Source organism: Anguilla rostrata, chromosome 18 (assembly GCF_018555375.3).
Source record: "Anguilla rostrata isolate EN2019 chromosome 18, ASM1855537v3, whole genome shotgun sequence".
NCBI lineage: Eukaryota > Metazoa > Chordata > Actinopteri > Anguilliformes > Anguillidae > Anguilla > Anguilla rostrata.
The window spans coordinates 28,777,322-28,797,252 of NC_057950.1; the positions used below are offsets into that span (position 1 = coordinate 28,777,322).

At 52.0% G+C, this 19,931-nt stretch overlaps 1 protein-coding gene across 1 annotated transcript in view; it reads left to right on the forward strand.

Annotated features, from left to right (window-relative positions):
- The window catches only part of fbxw4 (F-box and WD repeat domain containing 4), a 50,288-nt gene extending 30,945 nt beyond the window's left edge, over positions 1–19,343 (forward strand). The window contains exons 7-9 of the mRNA XM_064317358.1: positions 10,133–10,273; positions 17,892–18,033; positions 18,863–19,343. Coding sequence (XP_064173428.1) covers positions 10,133–10,273; positions 17,892–18,033; positions 18,863–18,997 — 418 coding nt within the window. The 3' untranslated portion in view covers positions 18,998–19,343. The remainder of the gene's footprint in view (positions 1–10,132; positions 10,274–17,891; positions 18,034–18,862) is intronic.
- The last annotated feature ends 588 nt before the right edge of the window (positions 19,344–19,931 follow it).

Genomic DNA, 19,931 nt, shown 5'->3' on the forward strand with positions numbered 1-19,931 from the left:
TAATTCCCCTGCTTTGGCTACCAAATTAAACCTTTTACGCATTTGTGTGGAAAAAAATATATAAAAGGGTTTTCCGGCACAAAATGACAAGGAAATTCGAGAAGTCTGAGATTTCGAGGGGGAGGGTCTCTGAGAAATGTGTCCACCCCCCCACCCCCCACGCCCCCTCCCCCCTACGCCCCCCCCCCATTCCCTCAGACTCATACTTTCTGTGCCAGAAAACAGAAAATCGAATGTAGTTTTGGAGCAGGGGCCGGGGTAATGAACAGATGGGATTGGGTTTGATCCCTGAAGCGTGGCCCCTGAGTGGCAGGGGGATGGCCCCGGCTCCAAAGGGGCCCCGCTGGCAGACGTGCTTACAGTGAAATGGGGCTCCAGGCTCCGCCGCGAGGCTGGGCTCTGCTTCCCTGTGCGGAGCTCTACAATGACCCTCACAAATTCTGGACTAATTAATGTGTAAAGAAACAGCGGTCACAATGCAAACATGCCTCAATTTGCATTTTTCTGTTGTTGTGACACATTAGTAAACATTGAGGTCATGTCATTCATTGTGTGTGTTGTCAAAATTAGAATGCTGTAATTTTTGTTCTACCCAGGATACCCATAGATTTTATAGAAAATGAAAACAACTATTTTATTCAGTATGTATTGTGTGCTGGTCTCACTCATGCAGTGCAGAAGCTCAGTGAATGTGTGCTGGTCTCACCCATGCAGAAGCTCAGTGAATGTGTGCTGGTCTCACTCATGCAGTGCAGAAGCTCAGTGAATGTGTGCTGGTTTCACTCATGCAGAAGCTCAGTGAATGTGTGCTGGTCTCACTCATGCAGTGCAGAAGCTCAGTGAATGTGTGCTGGTTCACTCATGCAGAGGCTCAGTGAATGTGTGCTGGTCTCACTCATGCAGTGCAGAAGCTCAGTGAATGTGTGCTGGTCTCACTCATGCAGAAGCTCAGTGAATGTGTGCTGGTCTCACTCATGCAGAAGCTCAGTGAATGTGTGCTGGTCTCACCCATGCAGAAGCTCAGTGAATGTGTGCTGGTCTCACTCATGCAGAAGCTCAGTGAATGCGTGCTGGTCTCACTCATGCAGTGATGCTCAGTGAATGTGTGCTGGTCTCACTCATACAGAAGCTCAGTGAGTGTGTGCTGGTCTCACTCATGCAGAAGCTCAGTGAATGTGTGCTGGTCTCACCCATGCAGAAGCTCAGTGAATGTGTACTGGTCTCACCCATACAGAAGCTCACTGAATGTGTGCTGGTCTCACTCATGCAGTGAAGCTCAGTAAATGTGTGCTGGTCTCACTCAAACAGAAGCTCAGTGAGTGTGTGCTGGTCTCACTCATGCAGAAGCTCAGTGAATGTGTGCTGGTCTCACCCATGCAGAAGCTCAGTGAGTGTGTGCTGGTCTCACTCATGCAGAAGCTCAGTGAATGTGTGCTGGTCTCACTCATGCAGAAGCTCAGTGAATGTGTGGCTGGTTCGCTCATGCGGTTCTAGTCTGAATCGTGTGTGGTCACAGCTCCAGCAGACAAGCTCAGTGAATGTGTGCTGGTCTCACTCATGCAGAAGCTCAGTGAATGTGTGCTGGTCTCACTCATGCAGAAGCTCAGTGAATGTGTGCTGGTCTCACTCATGCAGTGCAGAAGCTCAGTGAATGTGTGCTGGTCTCACTCATGCAGAAGCTCAGTGAATGTGTGCTGGTCTCACTCATGCAGAAGCTCAGTGAATGTGTGCTGGTCTCACTCATGCAGTGCAGACTCAGGTCCCGGCGGTACTGCAGTACTGTAGGGCTGTAGGGGTCGGCTGAGTCTGCCCCTTGTTTGTTCTTGTCTTGTAATCAGCGCTTTGTGAGAGACACAAAGCTGGCCACCCCGCAGACACTTTAACTCAGGGCTGTCTGAAACGTGCAGATGTGGGCTGTGTCTGTCTGCGTATGAGGGCTTCACCGTCTCTGCTCCTGTTTACACATCTCCCCGATTCCCCATCTGTGCTGCCCCCCCCCCCCCCCCGGACCAGCAGCATCAGGAACGTGCTCCACTGTAACACGTACACCTGAACAACAGAGCAGCAGCCTTCGCTGTGTGTCTCTATTGTCCTCATATGGTGAACCACAAGTTTTGCTGTAGTAATTAGTGACAGTGGTGGCTCATGGCTAAACCTTTCTGTACACTGTTAGAGGTTTCAGCACTCTAATAAGCTATGTGGAGTTTATCACATAAACTGACGCAACTATGTTAATAAGCATAAAAGATTTGATGTGCATTCAGTACTAAGGCATTTAATATTATAATTAATATTTTATATGCTTAGATTGCCCTGGAGTGGAGGTGTAAGTCGTGTGCAGTCCTCGGTCACACACAGTCCAGTCTGAGATAGCATCTCTCAGTTCTCGTAGTTTTCTGCTTGCTGTTGTGTCTCTTGTGTGGACGTGCTCACCGCTTTAACGCTCACAGGTTTGAGCCACAATGGCGGGTGTGGGAGCCAGTGTTATTTGTGTACAAACCAATTAATTATAGACAGGTTCGGTGTCTTATAACTTAACCATTGAATCTGCCTCACATCTGTTTGTTCATACTTCTAATAAGCCTCATATGTTAATTAAACTAAACATTTTACATTGCTTTATATGATTAGTATTTTAAAAGAAAATAAGAAAAAGACTATTCTATATCTGTTCTTGTCTGGCCTTATTTATTTTTAACATTTCCAGTCCTTACAGGTTGAATCTACACTTAATAAGCACGCAGTACAGCTCTATGAGAAACAGAAGCTTAAGGACATGCTTGAGGCATTACTATGAGCACTATAGCAGACTTTTGGTTGGTATCTGCTTGATCTATCCTACTGAATAAGTTCCCTGAGATTCATTTCCAAATATGTATATATGAGTATATTAAGTTATGGTTGCATAGTGACATCTTTAGAGAACAGCCCCTGTTATGGCTTGGAAATTTCTGTTTATTGATCTTTTTTAACAGTCTTGTTCTGGTAATAAAAGGCTAGGTGAGTGTGCTTATCTAACTGCTTTAACGCTCATGGCAGTTGCCCACTCATGGTGAAGAAGGAAACCATCTTCGTGCCTTTGTATATCTGGGTGCTTAGAGAACCGTGCTGAGGTTAGAGTCAAGTGGCCCTGACATTTTTTTCTAACGCGTCAACAAAAGGTTTTTTATCGGCAGCTTTTGAACTCTGGATGTTAACTATAAGAATAGAAACGGAAGAGCCGCGGGCAAACGGAGACCGCTCACGCCCGCACATCGCGGCGTTCAGCTGATCAGCTGCTGGGGCGCTGATGGCGGGGGATGCGGGGCGGAGCTGTCTGTCAGCGGCCCCTCCTTTCACCGGGATCAGGTGCGCGCGAGAAGCAACTGTAATAAAGAGAGAAAAGTGCCGAAATCGGGAGATTAGAATCTCTCTGAAAAACCACGGTAAGAACAACACGGCGTCAAAACACTGTCGAATGTATCCATTACGGCAAATAGGAAGATTACTAACGCGATTTATCACGTTTGGCCCGTTATATAGGTGGATCTGAACCGAAACATCAAAGCGCGGTTTGGAATATTTTAGCCTCCGTGTCTTTATTTATTTATTTTTTGCGGGTACAGCGGTTCATTATCGGCATTCTCAGACCCGGTATTCCCCTGCTCCTCTATTTGCAAAACATCCTTTGCCGAAAGAGACACAGTCATTAACCATGACCCGAACAGAATGTTTAGAGTTTCTGATTGTATAGCCTCCCAACTGAGAAGTCATCAGCTGGTTTGGGTCGAGCCCTTTATGTTGTGGCCTTGCGAAGAATAACCCAGGCAGACACTGGCCTCTATGGAGCATACAGCGAGGAGCCATTCTCCCATTGTTGCATTGATTCTTCATTTAAAACGTTTCTTTTCCCTCCTTTTATGCGCCATTTTCCTTTGTCTTCTCATCTTTCTGGAATAAAGGCCCGTGCAGATCCACACAAAGTGGGTCCCACACAAGTGGCGCTTCAGAAAGCCCCCCAACTTTTCGCCAGGCCCCTGCTCACGGACAAACGAGAAAAAAGCCATCAAAGAATCGCCCCAATTGCTCAGAAATTCCTGGCATTCTTTGTCGTAAAAGAGGGTTAAATGTCTGAATTTGGAGGTTGCTGTGTTATACAAATTGTAATCTCATTGTTTTTGAGAGAACGCGTGTGGCATTTAAAAGTCCCCATTGTCCTCCCCCCGCATTCCTGGCCAGTTTTTGGGTCCGGGGCGACTCCAGCTCGGCGCTAAATTGGTGGACGTGCAGGGGGTGCGATGGCGTTCCTGTTTGTTTTAGCGCCTGAAAACCCCAGTGGGGTTCTTTATGTACCTGTCTGGGGCCCTTTCAGGAAAATGACTGTTTCCCATAGCCTCCCCACACCAGTTTATACTCCAGACTTAACCTTACAAGAGCTCCAACACAAAATCACCTCTTTTTCTATAGTCCCGACACCCAAAGAGAATGTCCTTAGCTTTTCCCTTTTTAAAATCCATCAATTCATTAATGGGCCTTTTCAGAGGGTGTGTGTGTGGCCCGCGTGCTCGGGGAAGGTAAGGACAATCCTGGCTCTGTGGTTCTGGCTGACTTGCGCACGCTGTGATTCGCAGAGCGAGTCCACTGCAAACCTGACTTTATGTTTTTTTTTTAGTCGTGCTTCTTTGGAACTCAGCCCTTAATAACTGATTCATGTCAATAAACGACACGTTTCTGTGCTAGATTCGCCGCTGATTAAATAGTCAGTTTAATGGCCATTTGTAAACTTGTTTTGTTTAGCGCATGCAGAAATAAATTATTTTGTCCAAAATGTTATTTATATAAAAATGTACAAACGGGGTGTCTCGTGGCGCAGCCTGTAGAGCACTGTTCACGTGCTCATTACGAGCCGCGACGTCGGCGGTTCGAGTCCGACCGCGCAACCTTTGTCGCACGTCTCTTCCTGTCTCTCTACACTGTTCTGTCCAATAAAGCTTGTTTGTACATTTCTTCTAAATGTACAAACAATTAAAAAAGTCCTAAATAACTTGGCGTGTCTAAAATCCCTTTTCCACATCGTTTGTCTTTCCCCAGGTGACTCAGAATCTGTGTCTTTGATAAGCAGGCCACACCTGTGTGGTGTGAGAGGACATTAAACCAGAATCTACCTCTGGAAAATCCTCCAGATTTTTGTAGTTTCATCCAAGAAATTGGCAAACGCCTTCTTGTTCATTGGAAACGGGTTGGAATTATCACTTCAACCGAAATGCCATTTTACTCAGTCAAAATGATGAACTAGTTCAGGTGACTATATTTTTAAAAAGAGGACAGGGGCAGGTATCATGAATATTAAGCTGTTTGTTTATTTATGTACGGTCTGTGGAACTAGCAAGCCTAAATCCTACACATTTACTGTGATGCAGGAATCCCACCTGTCCTGATCTTTTCATGGCTGAAGCAGCAGACTGGTTGCCCTGGAGCTAGCTGGGTTTTCTGCTGCCAGTCTCTGTTTGGAACCATGGCATATCTTTCTCAATGGCATATCAGAGAAACTGTTTTTTCAGAGTATTATCAAATAAAAAAATATGGAGTGTATAAATCACAATTTTTAATAAAAACTGTTATTCTCCGCAATGAATCGGTTGCACAATTTTTTATTCCAAATAAGGGAAGGGGGTAGAATTGTTTTTTTTAAATATCAAAAGCGATAACGACAGATTAAATGGTTTTTGAAAATTCAGTCATGGCAAATGCTTTTTCTGGCCCACTTTCAATCCCTTCTTATGGCTTCTGAAAATAAACTATTTCCTATAAATAAACAAAAAAAGAAAACTGCTATCTGGATGTGTGATTAAGTGTGTTTTTGAGCTGAGCATGCTACTAGGCTTGACTGCAGTAGTTTTACTAGTTTTGACTAGTTTCAGTAGTTCAGTAGTTTTATCCCGCCTTTGTTGTTTGTTATGATGACATCTTCTAGCCATGAGAACTTGTCTGTCTGGTGTAGCTGATGTGTTCCTTGCTGTCTGAGCCTGCCCAAGTTCAGGGGCAGGGTCCCTGTGGCCATGTGTGGATTAGAGGAGGTCGGATGGTCTCTGCTTTATGCTGAGAAACGCAGGTTTTCTGTCCCACGGCCTTTCCATTGCCACCACTTTCCATGTGTTACTGCAACCCAGCTATGAGCTCACTCATACAGGCCAACTCACCAATGCTTGTATTGGATATTTAATTATGTACTGTGTGTGTGTGTGTGTGTGCGCACGTGTGCACCATATCACCAAGGTCCTTGATATTTCCTGAAACAGTCAACTATCTAGTTTGTGGTTGCAATAACAGTGCCCCATTCTGGATTTGAACCTGCAGCTACCTGATTTCAGAAAAATTTGCTTTTCTAGCGACCTCTCCACACAGCCGCCTGTGAAACTTTACTATCTTCTGGCCGAACTTCCACGTGTTCGGACTTCTGGCCTCAGCGCACGTGAACTTCAGAGCGAAACTGCAAAGCGTGTGGCGAGGATATCGCTTTCTGCCATAAAACCGCACGAGTGGCGGTTCCCAGAACCTGTGAACAGTTAAGCAGAGCCACTGGAATCCTGCCCTGCTTGGGATAGGGAACGTCTGAAAGCGTGTTTGTCTGTTTGATGAGTCAGATTGGCAGTTGGAAGGTGTCAGTCAGATCTGTGCGATTGTGATGTCATGTGCCAGCGGGACCTCTGCTGCTTATGGGATAAAAACTTGAGTGTGATCTACATAAGTATGCCATCATAGCCAAGCTTTAACATGTAAATTTGGCATGACCAATTACCTCCCGAATTTGGAATGTCTGATTAACTGTTCACGGGTCAATAGTTTTCAATACCTGGGGATTTGAAAAATGCAGCTTCAGCTGTTATGGCAGTGTTAGTGTTCTTATTAATATGCATATTTGAAGATTTGGTAAGAAGATCCTTTCAGGTGTTTTAAGGCAAGGTGAACCTTTAGTGTTGTATCACCATGCTGAGGAGGCCAATGATAAATGTGTCTATGAGCCTTTGTTAAGAGAGATCTGTAGATCTCTCATTACATTTGGCTGTGCCATTTTACTGCATGTTTACTCAAACCCTGTCTGTGTGAGAGAATGTGTGCTTAAGTGCTCAACAATGACAGAATTATTAAATGGGTTACTTTACATTTAAATGCGAGAGTCCATATTAAATTGCAGCACTTACTGAGCATCTGTGTTGTGCGTGATGTGTTGGTCAACCGCACATTGAACATGCATGTGCAGCTCCACACCACAGAACTGCACGAACTTCAGAAGCCAAACTCACTGAAAATACATGTACTAACATGTTACTATATTTCCCTTCAGTAGAACTGTAGTATATGAAAATATTTGTTGTATATTAATGAAATAATGAATAAAAAACTTCAACCAACAGACTTTTTAATAAAAAGTCAACCAACAGTGAAGCTACAAGATCTGCCAGAGACACGTCCCTTTATTGGTCTGTTTTATTCTGTATACCTTTCATTTAAGGAAAAGCTTATTTTTAAAACATTTTTTAACGCAGTCCGTTTTTACGCTGCACCAAAAGAGTGTAAAGAATGCTTTGGTGAGATCGCAGATTGAGACGGGTGGGAAAGGCCAAGCCGCTGTTCCAGATGCAGCGGTTTGAAAGATTACACGTGTGTTCCTGAGTCCTGTAATCTTCACTTAAAGAAGCTCACGCAGTCAGTGGCCCGACGGCTGAAACATGGGGAGGGCTGGACTGGCTTCTCTCCGCAGCGTGGTCAGTGGCTCTGCAGTGGCTGTGCACACGTGCAGACCGGTGTCACTCCCCTCGTCTCTCGCCTGCGTTAAACAGCGTCTGAGAGGAACCGACTCTGCCTGCTTTAAACAGCGTCTGAGAGGAACCGACTCTGCCTGCTTTAAACAGCGTCTGAGAGGAACCGACTCGCCTGCTTTAAACAGCGTCTGAGAGGAACCGACTCTCGCCTGCTTTAAACAGCGTCTGAGAGGAACCGACTCTCCTGCTTTAAACAGCGTCTGAGAGGAACCGACTCTCCTGCTTTAAACAGCGTCTGAGAGGAACCGACTCTCCTGCTTTAAACAGCGTCTGAGAGGAACCGACTCTCCTGCTTTAAACAGCGTCTGAGAGGAACCGACCTCGCCTGCTTTAAACAGCGTCTGAGAGGAACCGACTCTCCTGCTTTAAACAGCGTCTGAGAGGAACCGACTCTCCTGCTTTAAACAGCGTCTGAGAGGAACCGACTCTCCTGCTTTAAACAGCGTCTGAGAGGAACCGACTCTCCTGCTTTAAACAGCGTCTGAGAGGAACCGACTCTCCTGCTTTAAACAGCGTCTGAGAGGAACCGACTCTCCCTGCTTTAAACAGCGTCTGAGAGGAACCGACTCTCCTGCTTTAAACAGCGTCTGAGAGGAACCGACTCTCCTGCTTTAAACAGCGTCTGAGAGGAACCGACTCTCCTGCTTTAAACAGCGTCTGAGAGGAACCGACTCTCCTGCTTTAAACAGCGTCTGAGAGGAACCGACTCTCGCCTGCTTTAAACAGCGTCTGAGAGGAACCGACTCTCCTGCTTTAAACAGCGTCTGAGAGGAACCGACTCTCCTGCTTTAAACAGCGTCTGAGAGGATCCCATTCAGGCTGAACGCATCCCGACTTACAAGGTCTGGGGACCCTCCCTCTCGCACGGAGTGATGTTTCCGTAACACTCCTGCGCGGATGATTTCCGTACTCCACTTATCTGCGCGTCTGGATGTGTACCGACTCTCTCCTGCTTTAACGGAGTTGGGGATCCCTTCAGGCTGACACACGTCGCGAACAGTGCAATGCCGCCTCACCTCTGCGCACGGAGTGGATGTTTCCGTACACACTCTGCGCACGGAGTGAATGTTTCCGTACACACTCTGCGCGCTCGCTCACGGGCGGAGTTGGCGGACAGGTGCGCTGAGGGATCGCGGTCAGCCTGCCCACCAGTGAAGAGCGCCTTTCTCACCTTAAACTGACCCTCAATAAAGCCACCAGTGGGCCTCTCTGGAGTACCCGTTGGTGAGAAATCCCGTGTCCAATAAGCCCCCCTCCCCTCCCCTCCCCCACCCCCCCCCAGTCAAGGTGGGGGATTACCAGCTTGCCCTACGTGTAGCGGCGACCAGGAGAAGCGAGCGTGGGGGGTGGTTGCCAGGGGCCGCCGCGGTCTCTAAATGGTTGCTGGGGACCAGGTATCAAAGGTCCGCCAGTGGCGCGGTCACGGTCGCGGAGGGAGTGGAACGGCCACAAAGCCGCAGTTATTGTGCGGCAGGCCGCCCTCTGGAGCGCGGGCCGCCGAGGGCGCTGTGCACAGCGGCAGGCCCGGCTGTGATCAGGGAAGCGTCGCTGACGCAGGGCGCCCCCCGTCCCAGAGCACCCCCCCGTCCCCCCAGCGCCCCCGTCCCTTCGTCCCTCAATCCCCCCCGTCCCCCCTCTTGCGCCCCTGTCCCCCCCCGTTTCCCCCTGTCCCCCTCGTGCCCCTATCCCCCCCGTCCTTCGCCCTCAATCCCTGTCCCCCGTCCCAGAGCGCCCCAGTCCCTCTGTCCCCGTCCCTCCACGCCCCCATCCCCCCTGTCCCTCCATCCCTCCATCCCCCCTTTCCCCCATCCCCCCGTCCCCCCACGCCCCCGTCCCGCACCAGTCGCCTCTTTCTTCACTTTCCCAGCCCTTAATCTGCTTTGCTCGCTAATTCGAAACGAAAAGGTGTTTACTTTTTCTTTTTTTTGTTTAACCCCCCCCCAGCATCCCCTGGCTGTAGATTTATCCTTTGTGTGGTCTGCGGTGGTGGAGAGAGGAATATAGTGGATGTGCAAGCGGCTTTGGAGGTAATGAGGGATTAGCTCAACAAATGAAGGCGTTTGGCTCAGAATAAGGCCACCGAATTGGACACTAATGTGTTAACTGAGATGTAAAGATTTGAGACGAGCAAAAAGGAAGATCGGGCGACGGGTTCATCTTTTGATTTCTGTTTAAGAAACCCAAGTCTGCGTTGACTGCCGTATGGGGATTCATTCTCCTGTGCAGGGCTGCTTGTCCTGAGATGCCGAGAGCTTCCAGTATTGACAGTGTTCATCGTCTTTCGCAAAGTTACTTTTTTGGGATTTCTGACGACCCGTTTGTCCTTCCAGGGGCCAGATGGTGTCCTGCCTGGGCACGGAGTTCCGTCGCGGCGCGGGGGTGCTGGACATCGCCTTCGAGTCCCCCTTTCAGCTCCTCACCTGCGGCTACGACACCTTCATCAGATACTGGGACCTCCGAGTCACCTCCAGGTACGAGGGAAGGGTAGCGGGACCACCCCCCCCCCCACGTTAAAAGGCAGCGAGCTGTGGCTTCGGTGGGGTGAGCTCCAGGGGCACGGCGGGGTTACATGCGAGCAGGTACTGAGATTAGCGTTCTCGGCTAATCTAACGGGGTCTCCCGCACGCTAGGCCCCAGTAACCAGAGAGGGCGAGCGTTTGAAGTTCCCCTGGCCTGGTCTGGCCGGGCCCGGCTGTTGTTCCTCCCGCCCGAATGAAGGGGCCCCTGTTTGAGACGGGCCGCGCCGTAGGGTTCTCTCCCCGGCCCGAGTTGGCCGGAGCCCATATCGATGCGGTCGCAGGCATCTCCGGGGAAACGGGGTGGGTTCTGGGGATGAGTGAACCTGTTGTGAGGCTGACTGGGTTACCCTTGGGGGGGGGGGGGGGGCAGTGGGGGGGACTCACACTGTGCACACGCACAATCGCATAAGTTCAGTCAAGTAACACAAATGAGATGTGATTGGACGAGGGCCCTGGGGAGATGGCATGGGTAAATGGTCCCTCTTTAGATATCAATAATTCAGAGTGGAACCAGGCAGGGGGCAGTACGTGCTCACTTCTCATTTGGAAGGCTTTGTCCTTCTGTAAGTTGGTTGGCATTTGGAAAGGGGCCTTGTAGATTACATAAGGTTCAAGCACATCTGAGGTTCCAATGGAAAAGCACCCTTGCAGTGAGGAAGTTCACACTTGCACTCCCTCCTCCTGAGTCTCTGCTACTCCCTGCTCCTGAGTCTCTGCTACTCCCTCCTCCTGAGTCTCTGCTACTCCCTGCTCCTGAGTCTCTGCTACTCCCTCCTCCTGAGTCTCTGTACTCCCTGTAGTCTTGCTCTAGTCTTGTTCCTCCCTACTTCTGTGTCTCTGCTCCTCCCTGCTCCTGAGTCTCTGCTCCTGAGTCTTTGTTCCTGCCTACTTCTGTGTCTCTGCTCCTCCCTGCTTCTGAGTCTCTGCTCCTGAGCCTCTGTTCCTTCCTGCTCCTGAGTCTCTGCTCCTCCCTGCTCCTGAGTCTCTGCTCCTCCCTGCTCCCGAGTCTCTGCTCCTCCCTTCTCCTGAGTCTCTGCTCCTGAGTCTTTGTTCCTGCCTACTTCTGTGTCTCTCGCTCCCTCTTCTGAGTCTGTCTGAGTCTCTTTCCTGCTCCTGAGTCTCTGCTCCTCCTCCGATCTCGCTCCTCGCTCCATCTCTGCTCCTCCCTGCTAATAAACCACCAGTCTCTGCTCCTCCCTGCTCCTGAATCTCTGTCCTTCCCTGCTCCTGAGTCTCTGCTCCTCCCTGCTCCTGAGTCTCTGCTCCTCCCTGTTCCTGAGTCTCTGCTCCTCCCTGCTAATAACCCCAGTCTCTGCTATCTCCTGCTCCTAACTCTGTCCTCTCCTGAGTCTGCTCCTCCTGCTCCTGAGTCTCTGCTCCTCCCTGTCCTGAGTCTCTGCTCCTCCCTGCTCCTGAGTCTCTGCTCCTCCTGCTCCTGAGTCTCTGCTCCTCCGTGTCCTGATCCTGTCCTGCTCCTGATCTGTCCTGAGTCTGTGCTCCTCCGTGTTCCTGAGTCTCTGTCCTGAGTCTGTGCTCCTCCGTGTTCCTGAGTCTCTGCTCCTGAGTCTGTGCTCCTCCGTGTTCCTGAGTCTCTGTCTCCTGAGTCTGTGCTCCTCCGTGTTCCTGAGTCTCTGTCCTGGTCTGTGCTCCTCCGTGTTCCTGAGTCTCTGTCTGCTCGTGCTCCTCCGTGTTCCTGAGTCTCTGCTCCTGCGTCTGTGCTCCTCGTGTCCTGAGTCTCTGTCTCTGGTCTGTGCTCCTCGTGTTCCTGAGTCTCTGTTCCTGAGTCTGTGCTCCTCCGTGTTCCTGAGTCTCTGTTCCTGCGTCTGTGCTCCTCCGTGTTCCTGAGTCTCTGTCCTGGTCTGTGCTCCTCCGTGTTCCTGAGTCTCTGTCTGAGTCTGTGCTCCTCGTGTTTCTGAGTCTCTGTTCCTGCGTCTGTGCTCCTCCGTGTTCCTGAGTCTCTGCTCCTGAGTCTGTGCTCCTCCGTGTTCCTAGTCTCTGTTCCTGTCTGGCTCCTCGTGTTCCTGAGTCTGTCCTGTCTGTGCTCCTCCGTGTTCCTGAGTCTCTGTTCCTGTGTCTGTGCTCCTCCGTGTTCCTGAGTCTCTGTTCCTGCGTCTGTGCTCCTCCGTGTTCCTGAGTCTCTGTTCCTGAGTCTGTGCTCCTCCGTGTTCCTGAGTCTCTGTTCCTGCGTCTGTGCTCCTCCGTGTTCCTGAGTCTCTGCTCCTGAGTCTGTGCTCCTCCGTGTTCCTGAGTCTCTGTTCCTGCGTCTGTGCTCCTCCGTGTTCCTGAGTCTCTGTTCCTGCGTCTGTGCTCCTCCGTGTTCCTGAGTCTCTGTTCCTGAGTCTGTGCTCCTCCGTGTTCCTGAGTCTCTGTTCCTGCGTCTGTGCTCCGTCCTGAGTTCTGTTCCTGAGTCTGTGCTCCTCCGTGTTCCTGAGTCTCTGCTCCTGGTCGTGCTCCTCCGTGTTCCTGAGTCTCGTCTCGCTGTGCTCCCTCCGGTCTCTGTCCTGGTCTTGCTCCTCCGTGTTCCTGAGTCTCTGTTCCTGAGTCTGTGCTCCTCCGTGTTCCTGAGTCTCTGTTCCTGCGTCTGTGCTCCTCCGTGTTCCTGAGTCTCTGCTCCTGAGTCTGTGCTCCTCCCTGTTCCTGAGTCTCTGCTCCTCCCTGCTCCTGAGTCTGTGCTCCTCCGTGTTCCTGAGTCTCTGCTCCTTCCTGCTCCTGAGTCTGTGCTCCTCCGTGTTCCTGAGTCTCTGCTTCCTCCCGCTCTGAGTCTGCCTCCGTCCTGGTTGTTCCTGTCTCTGTTCCTGAGTCTGTGCTCCTCCGTGTTCCTGAGTCTCTGCTCCTGAGTCTGTGCTCCTCCGTGTTCCTGAGTCTCTGCTCCTGAGTCTGTGCTCCTCCGTGTTCCTGAGTCTCTGTTCCTGCGTCTGTGCTCCTCCGTGTTCCTGAGTCTCTGTTCCTGCGTCTGTGCTCCTCCGTGTTCCTGAGTCTGTTTCTCCCTGTTCCTGAGTCTGTGCTCCTCCGTGTTCCTGAGAGTCTGTGCTCCTCCGTGTTCCTGAGTCTCTGTCTCCTGCTCGAGTCTGTGCTCCTCCGTGTTCCTGAGTCTCTGCTCCTCCCTGCTCCTGAGTCTGTGCTCCTCCATGTTCCTGAGTCTGTGCTCCTCCCTGCTCCTGAGTCTCTGCTCCTGAGTCTGTGCTCCTCCGTGTTCCTGAGTCTCTGCTCCTCCCTGCTCCTGAGTCTGTGCTCCTCCATGTTCCTGAGTCTCTGCTCCTCCGTGTTCCTGAGTCTCTGCTCCTCCTGTTCCTGAGTCTCTGCTCTCTCTCCTGCTCTGAGTCCCCTGCTCCTGAGTCTCTGCTCCTCCCTGCTCCTGAGTCTCTGCTCCTCCCTGTTCCTGAGTCTCTGCTCCTCCCTGCTCCTGAGTCTCTGCTCCTCCCTGCTCCTGAGTCTCTGCTCCTCCCTGCTCCTGAGTCTGTGCTCCTCCGTGTTCCTGAGTCTCTGCTCCTCCCTGCTCCTGAGTCTGTGCTCCTCCCTGCTCCTGAGTCTCTGCTCCTCCCTGCTCCTGAGTCTGTGCTCCTCCCTGTTCCTGAGTCTTGCTCCTCCCTGCTCCTGAGTCTGTGCTCCTCCCTGCTCCTGAGTCTCTGCTCCTCCATGTTCCTGAGTCTCTGCTCCTCCGTGTTCCTGAGTCTGGCTCCTCCTGCTCCTGAGTCTCTGCTCTCCCTGCTCCTGAGTCTGTGCTCCTCCTGCTCCTGAGTCTGTGCTCCTCCCTGCTCCTGAGTCTTGCTCCTCCTGCTCCTGAGTCTCTGCTCCTCCCTGCTCCTGAGTCTCTGCTCCTGAGTCTGTCCTTTCCAGGGCGGGTGCAGTTTGGTACCGCTGCTTGAGTGTTGAGCGTGAGGTACGGGAGTTAGACGAGAGCCAAGAGCGAGAGTGGAGGCAGAGTGTGGCCAGGGAGTCTGTATGGGTCTAGAGAGAGTCGGGGGAGGGGAGAGACGGTGCAGAGAGAGAGGTAACGAGACGAAGGAGAGAGTGAGAGAGTGAGAGGGAGGAGGGAGGAGGGAGGAGGGAGAGAGGAGGAGAGAGCAGAGAGAGAGAGGGAGGGGGAGGGAGGGAGGGAGGAGAGGGAGAGAGAGAGAGGAAGAGAGAGAGAGGGGGGAGGGAGGGAGGGAGGGAGGGAGGGAGGGAGAGAGAGAGGAGGGGGAGGAGGGAGGGAGAGAGAGGGAGGGAGAGGAGAGAGAGGAGTGAGGAGAGAGAGGGAGGAGGGAGGGAGGGAGGGAGGGAGGGAGGAGGGAGGGAGAGAGAGAGAGAGGGAGAGAGGGAGAGAGAGGGGGAGGGAGGGAGAGGGAGAGAGAGGGAGAGGGAGGAGAGAGAGGAGAGAGAGAGAGAGGGAGAGGGAGAGGGAGAGAGAGAGAGAGACCTGCCTCTCATCCCCGAATGTGGAGCTTGTTTATGCACAGCTCACTCCCTTCTCAGTAGAGTGTCTCTCTCACCAGTCCTGCCTGGTATCAATGACTTGCATTAGAAACACACAGGCGTGTTCCACGATATGGGGGCAGCAGCGCCCCTGCTGCTGATGATGTCACTGCAGGGGGCGGGGTCTGCTGCTGATCTAAGGGCCTCACTGGTTGGGTGAGATGCACACACATTGCCACAGATACAGACACACGGATGAATATATCACAATCTCAAACGTAAGCCCAAAATCTCAATGGAGACGCCAACATTTTAAAAATACTGATTGAGCTACAGAGTTTGATAAATGTGACAAACATGAATCAGAAAAAACACAAAGGATGGAAAAAGCACAGCGCTTTAGAAAGAAATTAGTTAATAGAGCTGAAGTGGTTGGTGTGTGGTTGGGGTGTGGGTGGGGTGTGGAGGAGGTGTGGAGGAGGTGTGGTTGGGGTGTGGAGGAGGTGTGGAGGTGGTGTGGTTGTGGTGTGGATAGAGTGTGGCGGAGGTGTGGATGGGGTGTGGAGGAAGTGTGGAGGAGGTGTGGATGGGGTGTGGAGGAAGTGTGGAGGAGGTGTGGATGAGGTGTGGAGGAAGTGTGGAGGAGGTGTGGATGAGGTGTGGAGGAGGTGTGGTTGGGGTGTGGATGGGGTGTGGAGGAGGTGTGGAGGAGGTGTGGAGAAGGTGTGGATGGGGTGTGGAGAAGGTGTGGTTGGGGTGTGGATGGGGTGTGGAGGAGGTGTGTTTGGGGTGTGGAGGAGGTGTGGAGAAGGTGTGTTTGCGGTGTGGAGTAGGTGTGGTTGGGGTGTGGATGGGGTGTGGAGGAGGTGTGGAGGAGGTGTGGTTGGGGTGTGGATGGGGTGTGAAGGACGTGTGTTTGGGGTGTGGAGGAGGTGTGGTTGGGGTGTGGATGGGGTGTGAAGGAGGTCTGGTTGGGGTGTGGTAGAGGTGTGGTTGGGGTGTGGATGGGGTGTGGAGGAGGTGTGGTTGGGGTGTGGATGGGGTGTGAAGGAGGTCTGGTTGGGGTGTGGTGGAGGTGTGGTTGGGGTGTGGATGGGGTGTGGAGGAGGTGTGGAGGAGGTGTGGTTGGGGTGTGGATGGGGTGTGGAGGAGATGTGGTTGCAGTGGTTCCTGAGGGACAGCGGGCTCTCTGAGGGTGAGTAATTGTGCTCCACAGGACCGCAGCATTTCTGCGGCAGTATTGGGACTTTGTATGGTGCCATCTGTGGTATCTGGATAATGAGCTCACATTCAACAGAAACCTGAAGGCGCTAGTTTCTCCTTCAGCTGAATGAGGGTTTCAGACTTTCCTGAGGGGGTGGAGGAGGTGTGGGGCGGGGGGGGGGGGGATCAGGGTTAATTCTGAAATGGAACGGTAACAAAGAGCGCACCTGACACACGGTCTGAAAGGGGAGAGTGACCGCGGTGCGGGGATGGGGGGGGGGGCGCACTCCGGTCCCCCCGTCCCCCCCACACCCCCAGAGAGCGCCCCGCCAGACGGCTAGCGCGTCCTCCCACTGCCCTGTCTGCTGTGTGCTGCGCTGGCGGTCCCACCCCATTAGTTATTAATTAAGCCTTTAATGGAGAATCGATCCCTATTGGCTCCGCACTCACAGACGCTTCCCTTAACCTTCCCTCCTCCTCCTCTTCCTCCTCCTTCTCCTCCTCCTCCTCCTCCCCTGCCTGCAGTAAAACGGGAGAGCTCTTTTCCGTAAACAAGAGATGAGGTTACACTGTGCTGACTGGCAATTTAACAACCCCCCTCACTCCTCCAAGCAAGAGCTCGTTTCAGTTGCTTTCCTTTCTTTTTGTTTTGGGGTTGGTTCATATGTGAAAAGGGAGTCATATAGATTACGAAAGGTTCAAGGACAACGGAGAGGTTCCGATGAAAAACACCCTTTTCGGGGGGAACTTCATACTTTGCAGAATTGTATCCTAAGTTAATTTTAGGCACAGTTCTCATCTCTTGCCCTGCGGCTACCCCTTGGGTTGTATTGTTGTATGTTCATGCTGGTCATATTATTTAATGTGTGTTTTGGAGATAATTTCTACCGGTTCAGGTCTCCTTTCAGGGACAGTTCAGTGAAGAAGTCAAGAACATAGTTTTGGGCAGTCACAGTGCACTCAAAAGCATCTTAAGACTGAGTGGCCATACTACTCTACAGCTTTCTCCTGTCAAGTAGCTGCAGCTTAGAGGGACTGGACTTGGTTAGTGCTTGAATGGGGAAAAAAAGTTTTCAACTGGCAGTGGTGCTGGTGCTGGTGGGCCTTCAGGATACAGTCTTCCCACTGGGCCAAGTGCGAAACTAATCTGATGGGGACACTGCACTGTAGGAGACCCCATTCTTTGATGAGACATCAAAACGAGGTCTTGACTCACTCAAGACCTGTCCCATGACACTCATTGTATAGAGTAGGGGGTTCCCCCCAGTGTCCCAACTGTATACTCAATGGGGTTGTCTGAATCTAGTCATACTTATATCATCACCCAGTTTTAATTGGATTAATAAATCCTAGCCTCTCCTCCTTAAATGACTGTGTGGGGATGTTGGTATATAATGGCCGCTGTGCATCCTCTGTATGGTACTCACTTCACTTCAAACACATGCAGTCCTCGTGCTTGCTGTTGAGTGGGTACATGAAAACCTAATCTCCACGTGAGCTTTACCTCCAGTGCATGACAATTACGGAAGCTGACTTCATCCACCCATCCATTATCCATACCCGCTTATCCTGAGCAGGGTCGTGGGGGGGGGGGTGGAGCCTATCCCAGCGTGCATTGGGTGAGAGGCATGAATACACCCTGGACAGGCCGCCAATCTATCGCAGGGCACACTCACCATTCACTCACGCACTCGTACCTATGGGCAATTTTGAGTCTCCAATTAGCCTACCTGCATGTCTTTGGACTGTGGGAGGAAACCGGAGTACCTGGAGGAAACCCACACGGACACGGGGAGAACATGTAAACTCCACACAGAAAAGCCCCAAGCCGCGATTCGATCCCACGACCTTCTTGCTGTGAGGCGACAGTGCTACCCACTGCACCACCGTGCCACCCCTGAAAGCTGACTTTTCGATTATAAAAATGTCACCTTTGTTCGTGAAGTGTGTGAAATGCTCTTCTCCCTGACAGGAAGTGTGTCATGCAGTGGGAGGAGCCTCACGATAGTGCTCTGTACTGTATCCAGACCGATGGAAATCACATGATTGCCAGTGGCTCCTCCTACTATGGAGTAGTTCGTCTGTGGGATATGCGCCAGGCTTCCTGTTTGCAGGTATAAAGATGCTCTTTTTTCCTCGAACCAATGGAAATTCAGTTCAGGAATTTAGAAATTGCTCAGAATGTTCAATGAGGATTTTTTGATTATTGATGAAATATTTAATAACTGAAATGCCTAATGTAAGTTGCTTTGACTGTAAGGGTCCACCATGTGCCTGAGTCGTAGATTCTGTTTCATTTCCTGAACTGAATGAATTATTATGGAATGAAGCCCAACTCTCACTCTTGCTTGTTGTTGATTTGACGCTGTTGTGTACCGTGTTGATCTGATGTTGCTGGGTAACGTGTTGATCTGATGTTGCTGGGTAACGTGTTGATCTGATGTTGCTGGGTAACGTGCTGATCTGATGTTGCTGGGCAACGTGCTGATCTGATGTTGCTGGGTAACGTGCTGATCTGATGTTGCTGGGTAACGTGCTGATCTGATGTTGCTGGGTAACGTGCTGATCTGATGTTGCTGGGCAATGTGCTGATCTGATGTTGCTGGGTCATGTGTTTCTGTGATGTTGCTGGGTAACGTGCTGATCTGATGTTGCTGGGTAACGTGCTGATCTGATGTTGCTGGGTAACGTGCTGATCTGATGTTGCTGGGCAATGTGCTGATCTGATGTTGCTGGGCAATGTGCTGATCTGATGTTGCTGGGTCATGTGTTCTGTGATGTTGCTGGGTAAGTGTTGATTGATGTTGCTGGGTAACGTGCTGATCTGATGTTGCTGGGTAACGTGCTGATCTGTTGTTGCTGGGTAACGTGCTGATCTGATGTTGCTGGGTAACGTGCTGATCTGATGTTGCTGGGTAACGTGTCCTTCTCCTGATCTCGCAGATGTTCTATCTGTCGTCGGCCACGAGCAGCCCGGTGTACTGCCTCCGCTTCAACGCCTCTCACCTGTACAGTGCCCTCGCCACCTCCGTCTGCGCGCTGGACTTCAGAGGACCGGCGACAGGGGGGCTGAGATGATACCCCCCCCAGCCCACTCTGCCCCAGCCTCAGCACCCTCAGACTCACCCCCTCTAATGCCCCCACTCTGCCCCAGCCTCAGCACCCTCAGACTCACCCCCTCTAATGTCCCCACTCTGCCCCAGCCTCAGCACCCTCAGACTCACCCCCTCTAATGCCCCCACGCTGCCCCAGCCTCAGCACCCTCAGACTCCTCACCCCTCTAATGCCCCCACGCTGCCCCAGCCTCAGCACCCTCAGACTCACCCCCTCTAATGCCCCCACGCTGCCCCAGCCTCAGCACCCTCAGACTCACCCCCTCTAATGCCCCCACTCTGCCCCAGCCTCACCCCCTCTAATGCCCCCACGCTTGCCCCAGCTCAGCACCTCAGACTCACCCCTCTAATGCCCCCACGCTGCCCAGCCTCAGCACCCTCAGACTCACCCCCTCTAATGCCCCCACTCTGCACCAGCCTCAGCACCTCAGACTCACCCCTCTAATGCCCCCACTCTGCCCCAGCCTCAGCACCCTCAGACTCACCCCCTCTAATGCCCCCACGCTGCCCCAGCCTCAGCACCCTCAGACTCACCCCCTCTAATGCCCCCACGCTGCCCCAGCCTCAGTGCCCTCAGACTCACCCCTCTAATACCCCACGCTGCCCCAGCCTCAGCACCCTCAGACTCACCCCTCTAATGCCCCCACTCTGCCCCAGCCTCACCCCCTCTAATGCCCCCACTCTGCCCCAGCCTCAGCACCCTCAGACTCACCCCCTCTAATGCCCCCACTCTGCCCCAGCCTCACCCCCTCTAATGCCCCACTCTGCCCCAGCCTCAGCACCCTCAGACTCACCCCTCTAATGCCCCCACTCTGCCCCAGCCTCAGCACCCTCAGACTCACCCCCTCTAATGCCCCCACTCTGCCCCAGCCTCAGCACCCTCAGACTCACCCCTCTAA